The sequence below is a fragment of the Macrobrachium rosenbergii genome, chromosome 37, assembly GCF_040412425.1.
Source record: "Macrobrachium rosenbergii isolate ZJJX-2024 chromosome 37, ASM4041242v1, whole genome shotgun sequence".
NCBI lineage: Eukaryota > Metazoa > Arthropoda > Malacostraca > Decapoda > Palaemonidae > Macrobrachium > Macrobrachium rosenbergii.
In genome coordinates, this window is record NC_089777.1 from 34,457,171 (window position 1) to 34,469,606 (window position 12,436).

General features: G+C 37.8%; 1 protein-coding gene across 1 annotated transcript; it reads right to left on the reverse strand.

The window, feature by feature from the left end:
• Window positions 1-1,386: 1,386 nt before the first annotated feature.
• LOC136825476 (uncharacterized) lies at window positions 1,387-8,904 on the reverse strand. Its single transcript, XM_067081999.1, has 5 exons — window positions 8,480-8,904; window positions 4,789-5,005; window positions 4,151-4,307; window positions 2,309-2,435; window positions 1,387-1,896 (listed from the first exon to the last, which is right to left on the reverse strand). Exons 2-5 carry the CDS (start codon window positions 4,964-4,966, stop codon window positions 1,648-1,650), a joined length of 711 nt encoding a protein of 236 aa, XP_066938100.1. The 5' UTR covers window positions 4,967-5,005; window positions 8,480-8,904; the 3' UTR covers window positions 1,387-1,647.
• Window positions 8,905-12,436: the final 3,532 nt, after the last annotated feature.

A 12,436-nucleotide genomic window follows, 5' to 3' on the forward strand; every position in this document is an offset into this window, starting at 1 on the left:
CGTTATACTTTAAATGCGACTGCAATATCAATAGATTCAGATTTCGTATAATCCGCCCTTTACCCATTCATATGGTTGGCTATAAAATACCGACTAGCTGGGATGTGCGGGTCTAAGTCTGCATCCTAAGCAAAGCCGAGGGGTTTGTTTAAGCAACCAACACTTTACCTAAACACACCAACGGCGATTGCAAGGCTATAGTATTACGTGGTCCGCTTTATATAGCACCCGTTTTCTGGAAGCTTGCTTAACCTAGACACTTTAGAATAGCCCTGTACAAAAACTACAATTCTGGATCACACTAGGATACGATACCTTATGTTAGGGCAAGAGGATTCTATTCTACTTTTAATTTTACCTGACACTACCGTAATATATACCTGGTTTAATGATGTTCTCAGTATCTTTATGTACTTAGCAGCTGGTACGCATTATCTACAGTTCTCAAACAATAACATAGTGACAGGTTACCATTTTTTTTCGAGCACTGTGGCACATCCACAAAAGTTCCACGTTTTCCTTCTTTCTCCTTATCCTTCTCGACGAACCAACATACCTCACACTCGTTAGCTAGAATTTCTTTTTGATTTTACAAAATATTAGCGCCCCAGACCAAATGAGACCGGCTTGAGAACTAGGTTTACCAGCAGGCTACACAACTTAGGTTAGTCCGGTCATGAGTGCCTTACCTGTACTTACCAAAAGTGCAGCTTTGTAAAAGATACAGTTAGATTAACCTCATGAGTATTTTTATAAACTTGCTTATGTCAGGTTGGGGTTCAAACCTTTATACCGCTCGCTATTAGAGGCATTTTCAAAATCTGCCAAACACCAAGCAGCATTTTCTTCTACTTGGGTTGTTGCCGCTAATGCCTAACAAATTATAAGTGAAATTGATCGTTACATTCTCTTCCCTATCTGACACCAGTCGTTTATCCATCCTTCGGCAATGGTACTGCCAAGTCTTAAAAAAAAAAAAAAAAAATTTACACCACGGAATTAGCTGCGATACATCCGGACGAGGGTGGACTTGCAGATATTGCTGAAATCCTTATTTGCAAAAACCCTGAACTATTTTATCGGCTGGACGTCTCATTAATATAGACCAAAAGCGAAGCAAGAATTTGCAAAAAAAATCTTCTCTGTTGTAGAGAATGAGACTGATAAAGTTGCCCCGACCAAGTCAGCCCCCAAAAGAAAAATATTAACTCCACACCTTGAATATAGGAAGATAATTGGTTCAGGAATTAAAGGGGGGAACGCAGAGAAAGGAAGAGAGTCCTACGTTCTGGACGTCAGTGGTACTCAAGACGGGTCAAACCGGCTGACCCTCGAGCTTAAAACTTCTATTCAGATTTGCAGATTTTTGTATAACAAAACGTAACATTTATCCACATATTTATTTTATATGTGCAACGATGGTCTACTTGTAATAATCTCCAAGTTTAGTCATTGGTCACAAGAGACCGGTCTTTCACTATTGGCCGCTATAAATATACATAATGAAGGTGTACCTGGAGCCGAGCTTCAGGGCGGTATTTAAACTTCCCTACGGTTAGGACATGCTGTCTCGACGCTCTCTTATATTACCGTCATTTTTGTCGGTATGGGTACGCCTGTATTTGACAAGTAAGGCTGCATAAAATGTCAAGAACAGCAGTGCTCGTCATCCGCATTTAGGTCCCTGTTGCACAGCAGATTCAGGAGCATCGTGACTTCGTCTTGCAGAGTGAGGGGCGCCGGATGGTGGCCGTCGTCGCAGTGCATGACGTCGCTGTACGCAGGGTGGTCCTCCTGCTGCGCCTGCTTCAGGAGGCCGCATTCCCTGACGTTTGCCAAGTTCATGGGTAGGGTCGAATCCCAAAGTACAGCTCCCGTTCCCCGGGCGAAGTGGCTCTGGATTAGAGTATAAAAAGGGGTTAAGAAAGTCCTGCTCTTATTAGATAAATCGAGAGAGAGGGTTGGGGCGGGGGACCGGGATTCACAACGCTAAAATTCATATGGCCACAAAGGATGTTTAATATTTCTTATTTCGTAAATTACTGTTACATTTTTTTCATTATAAATTGAGAGAGAGAGAGAGAGAGAGAGAGAGAGAGAGAGAGAGAGAGAGAGAGAGAGAGAGAGAGAGAGAGAGAGAAAGAGAGAAGAATTCGCAACATCAAAATTCAAATGGCCACTAGGGGTGTTTAATGATTTAAATCTCTTAGATGGCTGTCACATTTTTCATTAGGCCTACGAGAGAGAGAGAGAGAGAGAGAGAGAGAGAGAGAGAGAGAGAGAGAGAGAGAGAGAGAGAATCACTAACCATCACTTTGTCGATCCAATCGTTGGAGTGATCCAGGAAACTTTCCTTGTAAAGCAGTTCGTGCCACCATTTCTTCCTGGCTTCGGCTGAGTCATTATAAGGAACCAAAGACTTCACAACGTGCGGCCTGCGTGAGATAACCGAAATGCGTTTTTGTGTTTTATAAAATGTCATATATATATATATATATATATATATTATATATGTATATATATTTTATATATATATGTATATATATATTTATTTTTATTTAAAATATTTATTTTTATTTAAAATAGCCTATATATATATCCCTTATATATATATTATATATATATATATATATATATATATATATATATATATATATATATATATATATATATATATATATTATTTAAAAATAGCCTCAATGATCCCTTCACTTCCCGATTTCTTCATACTCCAGTGACACACTTACCTCTGCAAACCTTGAATCCGAATAAGAAATTAATATAAAAGCACTTTCCTTCCGCGGTGGGACTCGAACCCACGCACGCTTTTTGAATGAGGTCATCAACACTAGATTCTAGGATTCGCTCTCAGATGACAGATGGAAACTGTAGAAAAAAACTGATGAAGTTGGACAGCGAGATGGGAGGAGACCACAAATACCGAGTGAAAAATAAAGGCCAGAATGCAGTGCATATGAGACCGAAGGGACGATGCAGAGAAACTTGAGTACCACCTCATCGTGGCGCCTATTCACACTTTAAGTGGTACCTCCTTGCCTGATGCCTTAGGGCTAAGGTGATTATTACTGTAAGAGAGAGAGAGAGAGAGAGAGAGAGAGAGAGAGAGAGAGAGAGAGAGAGAGAGAGAGAATCTGAAACGAGTGAAACAACAAACAGGCAGACTGATGTATAGAACAATTGAAATCTCCAGCAACCGTGAGACAGAGATTCATAAGACATCTAGATGGTCCATTTAATTAAAATAAGCAGGAAAGCTAATTAAAGAAAGAAAAAAGTCAGGCATAACCAAAGTATACTTGTGCTCCCCTTTGCTGTAAAATGAAAGCTGAAATTCACCACTGGGTTCGAAGCACTTTTTTCCCATTGTCCTTCTCCATCTCTTCTTCCCTCTCAGCTGGGCGACTGGTTTCATTATGCCTCACTGAAGCTACGAGCTTTTGGGAGTTCGTTTCTCTTTTCCGCCCCTCTCAAAAAATAGATATGCGAGATTAAAAAATTGCTGGTACCTAATCTATTACTATGAGCTGGACGTCTGGCTCTATTCTGCCCTTCATAAACTTGTAGTTATTGGTTCGACATTTTTTTTGTTTTTGCTTACCAAATCTCTCAATCTCAGGTGGGTGTCTGGTTCAGTTCTATCACACAAAAGCTTGAATAGAAGAATATAATAGAATATAGAATTTAGGCCAAAGGCCAAGCACTGGAACCTATGAGGTCATTCAGCGCCGAAAGGGAAATTGGAAGTAAGGAGATTTGAGAGGTGTAACAGGAGGAAAACTTCGTTCTTTGAAACAATTGCTCGAGAGGGTGGAAAGTCAGATGGAAGAAAGAGAATATGAACGGAGGTACAGTAAAAGGAGTGAAAAAGGTTGCAGTTAGGGGCCGAAGAAACATTGCAAGGACCCTTAAATAATGCCTACAGTGCACCATGTGAGGTGCCCTGAAGGTACTACCTCTCTACGAGGGAGTTTTACTTGCTCGAGACTAAAAACAAAAATTTTAGTACCTAGTCCCTACTCCCAGTTGGATATATGGTTCTATTCTATCTCAAGGAAGCTTGTGATTATTGCTTGCTCCTGCTGCTGACCATTAAAATGAAAACAACATAAGATGAAATATAACTGGTTACCTGAACCTCGTCTGAGGGACGAGGAGGACGGTCGTCCTCTTCGCGAGTCGAGTGACGAGATCCTTCATCTTCCGCCAGCGTGTGATCATCCGGTCAGGCGCCATCAGAGAAGAGAGCAGCTTGTTATGGGCTCTAGAGTAGATCCAAGCGCCGAACCCTGAAGGAATTAAAACAAAAAAATGGGGTGTGTGAATTTTCTAGCTTCCATTTTGATTATATATGATTCTGATAATATACAATAAACACTGAGGATATATATAGAATTCGCTCTTTTGTAAATGAGTAAAAGACCTTCGTAAATATACTTCAGAAAACTTAACTACACGTACGACCATGAATAACTATACATCAAATGAGCCAAAATGCAACGAAGATGATTTTAAACTAAATTTGAATATGTAACACCCAAACTGTTCAGTGAGTTACCACAAGACCTGGACAAAAGTTTAGAAAAAACCAGAGACCCAATGGCAAGTCTACTCAAAAACAGTTACAAAGTGAAAAGGACAAGTTATTCAAGCGAATAATTAACTGTAACTAAAAAAGGAATGGGGCCCTCCAGCTCGACCAAATTAGGAGGGCTTCCGAAAGTAATTAATGAAGATGATGATGCAGAGGAAGAAAATGGATTTCCTCACCCATTACTATGATATCAGGTAGATCCTTCCCTTCTTGCAGCCACTCGGTCACCTCTTCCACAGGTATGTCTCTTTCGGCGATGTAGACAACATCTCCCCCGGGGGAGAAGGCCATGCTCGCCCTCAGACCCACAGCCGAGTGGGCATCGGTGTTGCCTTGGAGCTTGAGAGGTCGCATTTTCTTGTCGTAAAACTCCCAGGGCACTTCCAGGCCGTACTGGAAAATCGTTGACTAATCGTGAGAAAGTATATCTTAGTTTAACCAGACCACTGAGCCGACTGACAGCTCTCCTAGGGCTGGCCCGAAGGATTAGACTTATTTTACGTGGCTAAGAACCAACTGGTTACCTAGCAACGGGACCTACAGCTTATTGTGGAATCCGAACCACATTATGACGAGAAATGAATTTCTATCACTAGAAACAAATTCCTCTAACTCTTCATTGGCCGGTCGGAGAGTCGAACGCTGGGCGAAAAGCGTGCTAGCGAGCTCTGCCCACCCGCCAATGAAGAGCTGTACTAATCGTGAGGAATTATAGTCGTTGCTGGAAATTGCTTGACTGAACGTCAAGAACAGACTACTGGTTTTTTTAAACAAAATTTTTTGTAAATTAACGATATAAATGAAGGTGTTTTGAGAAAGAAGGCACAGCAAAGATCGTAGAGGACACGTGGTGCAGGACATGTGGTTAGAATGGAAGAGGGCAGAATGCCTAAATTGGCTATGGAAGGATCAGTAGAAGGGAGCAGACCAGTAATAAGACCGAGAAAGAGATGTGTTAAGAGATCTAAGAGAATTGGAAGGGGAGGATCCTGAGAATAACTGGTGCTGGACTACTTCGTAACAATATTGGTAATAATTTGGTACAATATTAGTAATGAATATTTTTAATATCTTGTGTTGAATGAATTGATAAAAATTACTTAATACTGAAAAAGGCTGATAAATTAAGGAGTAAATAGATTATATATACTACTGGAAATTGCTAACGACCTGTGGAGAATTGTGATGAGAATGCTTTTGGTTGTGCATACTACTTATAAACTCTGCTAATTTCATGATGAATCAATACAAACATCAAAGTGTTTCCACGTCTTGCAAGAAAATATGGGCAGATTAACCGAAAATACCTAACTTAATTGAAAACGAAGCAGTGGCGTAATAGACAGTGAAAACTTCAGCGCGCACCATGAGCATTAGTGCTTGATGAAGCCAATTGTTCATTATTTCAATCTGGATTACCGTGTTCGACGTTTGCAAGTTTTCTTCTTCACGTTGATATTTGTTTTCTGTAAAAGAAAACTAGTGTGCCGGCTTTGCCTGTCCGTCCGCACTTTATTCTGTTCGTCCTCGGACCTTAAAAACTACTGAGGCTAGAGGGCTGTAAATTGGTATATTGATCATCCACTCATCAATCATCAAACATACCAAATTGCAGCCCTCTAGCCTCAGGAGTTTTTTTTTTTATCTTATTTAAGGTTAAAGTTAGCCATGATCGTGCGTCTAGCAACGCTATAGGACATGCCACCACCGGGCCGTGGCAGAAAGTTTCATGGGCCGTGGCTCATACAGCATTATACGCTGTAGAGAAAACTCAATTTCGCCGAAGAAACTCCAGCGTATATTTTACTTTTTTTTTTTTTTTTTTTAGAAATGGGAAGGATTCTTGGCATAAACCATACATAGTAAAAGGGAACAAGAGAGAAGTATATACAAAAAATCAGAAGTTTTTGAATGAATAGAGAAACAAATTTCAACATAAGATAAATACCAGTGAACAGGAAAACCCGTTAATAAAATATCCGTGATATTGTCAGTACTTGGCACAAATAACACGTAGAACAGACGGACGACTCTAAACTTAAGCTTTCCTTTTTTAAAAAATATGTACAGTAAGTTGTAATACAATAATACCCGGTGAGTATTTTGTTTAGAAACAAATAGATAGAAAATAAGGTAGCCGATTGAAATATGGGATTTGAAGGGATTTGAAGCTCAGCCAATTTTTTTCTTAGTTTACACAGATAAATATATTACTAACAGGAGTGTTTGGAGAATGCAGAACTCCGTAAAGTCATGAGTGATTCACCCGGGGAAATATTCCTTCTTCCCGAAACTTAGCTCTCCTCACCCAAAACAAGGTCCAGTCAGCTTTGCCGGTCACTAAGTCCTTTGGTAAAATGTTCATAATAATCTACACTTGAGTTATGCATAATCCTGCTAACCAACAATCCCGCAAGCATATAAACCCGAACTATATTTAATATGTAAAACAACTCTCATCTTACATTTGACCTTAATGGATGACGCTTATCATGACCTCACCAGTAAATTTATGGTCATGGTTAATTTTCTGTTTCACCTCTCTCGGCATATTTCATGAGACGGGTATGCATACCACATGACCATGCTTTACGACAAAGGAAAGGAACAATTCGTTCATAGCTTAGTTTATACAATTTTTTCTGAGTAGTAGTAGTTATTCATGCTTCTGTTGTACTGATTTAAGTTACATTGTGGCAGGGAACGTTTTGGTCAGGGCACTGGGCTCGGCTATACCGCCCGAGCAAGTAAAATTGCAAATCTTTCGCTGAAGGGGTGGGTTGGTTGGTTGGTTGACTGAACTGAATTGTTCAAGCACGAGCTACAATGTGTGAAATGGAGGCGAGGTTTAAACCGTTGCGTTGCAGTCTTCACCCTACGTTACCGGCTGCTGTTCATAAACTCAGGTTTATCTGTGGCACCACCCATAATTTAACTCCACCTTCTAAACACACCAGAATACCAACAATATAATGATGGATGAAGTACTTTTGTTATAAAACAATAATGAATACTCTGTTTAAATGTTACGATATAATGCCAATCAACTCATTTTGGGAGTGAGTGATCACAAGAGCCGTATTGTTGGTCACGGAAACAGCCATTATTATACTTTCACAGGTATACCAGGTGGATGCTCTAATAACCTAGTAGCAGACATATAATACAATAATTTCATGTGTTTCAGTTCGACCGTTATGCTCAAATGGCAATTACTGTGCTAGCTTTCATTGGGTTGAGTACATCGCACCGTACCCACATACAAGGCCTAGCCTATGCTTACAACTAATTTCAGGTTTACAACAGTCATTACATAAAAAGTCGTTCATAGAATGTTATACATTGCAGCTCTACAAGACCAGTCAGTCATGCTTCTATTATGTTAATCTAAATTGTATTGCCGTCATCTGGGAACATTATGGACAGGCTTGTCCATTTTCCCACGCAAAGGTGCGAATCTGACCGTAAGAAGACAAGAAAAGATTCAAGTTACACCACCAAAGCTGGCTAATTGGTCTAAACTCTAGGAGCACGACAAAAAATACTATCCATTGTACCCATGTGTAGTACTTTTAACAGGCATGATGCTCAATTTGTGGCACTGCGCCGATAAATTTTAATTGACTACCTTAAGTGGACACACACCCCTTTCAGTGTCGAGGAGACCGGGACACTAGGCCTGAACACCATTTGCTTTCTGCTTTCGTTCCTGTTTAGGTATTGGGTAACTAGAGTCCAACATATTCTATGCAGTATTTGTCATACAGTACATAATGCAATAACAAAATTGATTAATTCAGTTAATTCTCAAACTGAACTTGGTTAGAGTTGTGAAAATAAATCATGTGAGATGCTTCCTTTCCTTACCTAAGCCAGTGGATGGAAAGAGGTTTTTCTTTAACTTTCTGTCCGTTTTTTACACGATTTCAAGTTACTTGTTCTGTCGGTGTCACATGAGCCAGTAGCACGGCACAAGGTTCGAATTCTTTGTTACCATACCCAAACATTCCTTCTTGGGGTAAGACTCCATGCATTTAGCATTTAGCCCAGCAATTCATGTAGCATTATCCTTTTCGTAAATTTCATATTCAGTTCGAACGTTAACCCTTATGTATAATGTATAATTATCAGTTCTCGGTAGATATGACTAAAACACAGTGGCAAAACCCACTAAGTTGGCCATAACCCTATAGTGATGGACTGCAAATTCTGTAACCATATCGCTATTCATGGAAAGCCCCTCGCCACCAGCCTTGCCACAAGATCACGAAATCACTAATACTGACTCTGACAGCCACAGGTGCTGCCATCTTCCCCAATAAGTTTTCGTCTGAAGTTCGTTTTGGTCTTTTGGTCTAGCTAACGATGTTGAGGGTTGTTTCAGGAAGTTTCAGATCGTTCTTATAATTATCCTGCTTACAAAAGGAATTAACTGAGATCATTGCATATTAAGTTTATTAAGAACACGATCGTTTGAAAGGCTTAAAAACTCCAATAAACTACGTTCGGTTACATTACCATTATAACAGTATCATGCCTGCCAGGAGCTGCTGGTGGCAGGGACTTGTCTGCCATATTTGTTATTCTTCATTACAAAATATTTCTTCGGCAGCGTCATAATTTAATTAGATTGTCTTTGACGGTAGACTACGCTCAGTAGGCCTAATATTAAAACTTATAAAGATTCAGTTATTCGTTTACGTACAAAATACTTAAAGAGCATTGATATCAAATTGCTGTTATTTTAATCAGTTGAAAACGGAATTGAAAATGGAAGATTAAAAGGAAGAAAGTATTGAATAACATGTTAAAAGGCTAAATTTATCATATATATATATAAACATACATATATATTATATATATATATATATAAACATACATATATATTTATATATATGTATATATATACATATATATATATATATATATATATATATATATATATATATATATATATATATATAAAATAAAATGTACTGGTCATTTTTACAGATATGAATGTTGCTAATAACCACAATTACGTCTTAGTTTCTCAACTTCTTTGCACTTTTCTTTTTTGGTTATGGTTATCTACAAGCGCAAAAAGTTGAGCCCTACCACGGAAGGTGAGTCTGTTCATCAGATAATTTTCCGGGTTGAACAAACGGCTTTTGGAGATAAGCGTATCCAGAAAAGTGAGGAAGTTGAGAAGTTATGACGATTAAAAACTCATAAACGCACAAAAGATATATATATATATATAATATATATATATATATATATATATATATATATATATATATATATATATATATATATATATATATATATATATATATATATATATATATATATATATATGCAGACATACATACTTGCACTCACTGCACATGCATAAATATATACATATACACACAAATATATTATATATATATATATATATATATATATATATATATATATATGTGTGTATGTATATATATATATATATATATATATATATATATATATATATATATATATATATATATATATATATATATATATATATATATATATATAGAGAGAGAGAGAGAGAGAGAGAGAGAAAATTATCTATAACATGATAAAAAGAAATGCACAAACCAGATACATCCTCCAGCCGAAATCTGACGCCGAGTCAAGGATGTGTTCGAATCTTGACCTGAGCTTGGAGTCCCCGACGAAGCCAACCCAGGTCGTGGCATTTCTGTCCTTCCGCCTTGACACGCATTGCCTCAGGTCGTCGTTGCTGTAGAAACGGACCTTTTGTCGGAGTGATAATAATAATAAGCATTTCAGAGTCAGTTATTGCTATGAGTCGCTTTATTTTTCTGCTTTTTTTATTTAGTTTGTTGCGATTCACTTTACAAGAATTCAGGAGTTACACACACGTACATATATACAGTATATATATATACGTATATATGCATATAAATATATATATATACCTGTATATGTATGTGTGTATGTATATACATATATATATATATATATATATATATATCTATATATATATAGATAATGTGTATATGCATACATACAAACTTACATATATATATTTATATATATTATGTATATACATATATAGATTATGTATATATATTATTTTATGTATATGTATATTTATACTGTATACATACAAACATACATATACATATACATATACTATACATATATATATAACATATATATATATATATATATATATATATATATATATATATATATATATATATATATATATATATTATTTATATAGTGTGTGCGTGAATGTGTATGTAACTCAGAATTACTACTATTGAAACTCTCCCTGGTGATGTTGAAGTAAACCGTAGCAACTGCACACCTTTTCCACTAAGAAGGGATGGTTCCAAAGAGTGGTCACTTAGGTTTTTAGCAGTGTTTTGGGGATGAGGTAGCTGGGCTCATATCCGTTTCCAACCTGGTTGCAACCCACCATAATCGAATAACCACTGGGTGCATAAATCACTGCTTTGACCAACAGAGGCGAAGTGGATTGTACAGAAATTTGCCCATGTCCTTCCCCTCCATAGAATTAAACCCAGGTCGCTCGCTGTGTGGAGTGAGGTTAGAGCTTGCACCAACGAGCTACGTAGGTGCATATGGCCTAAGAAGTCTCCCGTTTCTTGTTTTAACTTTATATTTACTTTGATTTGAACTTGCACTCTTACTGCATCTTTCAGTGCTTAAGCGGGAAAGCTTAGTTTTATTCTCTTTACATATGTATTTTTGTATGCGTGTTACACTGTAATGTTTACTTCAATATCACCAGGACGAATTTGGAGATCAATATTTTCAAGATGGAACCAACACCAAAACTAGATTTAGTAATGTTAACAAAAATCCCTACAAAATGACATCCTTACGGCAACACTTTTTTCGTTAAGTAAAATCTTGCATTAACCTAAAAATGGAGAATTAATAAAAACTGTATAAAGGTTTCAGTCAAATCGTTTTGCAAGTTCGTGTCTGTTTCTACACGTATGATTTTAAACCGTAACACAAAGCGAGTCTTACCTTGCACGGGACGTAAGGAAGCCGTCCATTACCGAGCATCAAACGACTGAAAGGAGCCACATCATACTTTTCCTTATCAGTATCAGTTGGGGATACGTCGGAAGGACCCAGAGGAAAAGGATTCTCTGGAACTTCCTTCATCGTCAGGTGTTTCGGAACAAATCCTTTTGTCTTACTGAGAAAAGATTGTAAGTAGCGAGTGATGTTCCCAGCGGTCATGACATTTCTCAAAGTCGTAATGTTTCTCATTGTTGTGACGTTTGTCATATTCTTTCTCGTGGTATGGGTGTTTCTCGATTTCGCAACATCCTTGTTGTATCTCCCAGTAATGGAAGGCTCCCCGAAGTGACCATCCTTGGCTGAAGAGGGCGAAAAAGGAAATAGGAGCGACGGAATATATCCTGAGATGTCTTCGTAAAATTCCGTATCAGGTCCCCTGTCAGTCTTGCTTCTGTTAAGAGAATGAGGGCTTTCAGTATGGCAATATCCTCCTTATCCTGAGGGGTAGAAGTCATATCATGTAGCGCCAGGGAAGGGAAATTGTCTTTTGAATTCCACAGGACGTCTCTTGCATCTTGAGGATAGATTGTGAATAATGCTTGACATTGCTTGACACTACTGGGCAGGTCCATGGGATGTTCACTCTGGAAATAGAAAGGGAGAGAAATTCTGTTATTAATGTTCGTTTATTAAAGCATACTTACATGATCACAAAAATCTTAACCATCTCTCATGATTTCAGTAGAAAAAGAGACAAATTATCAACGTAATTCTTTTAATAACTAA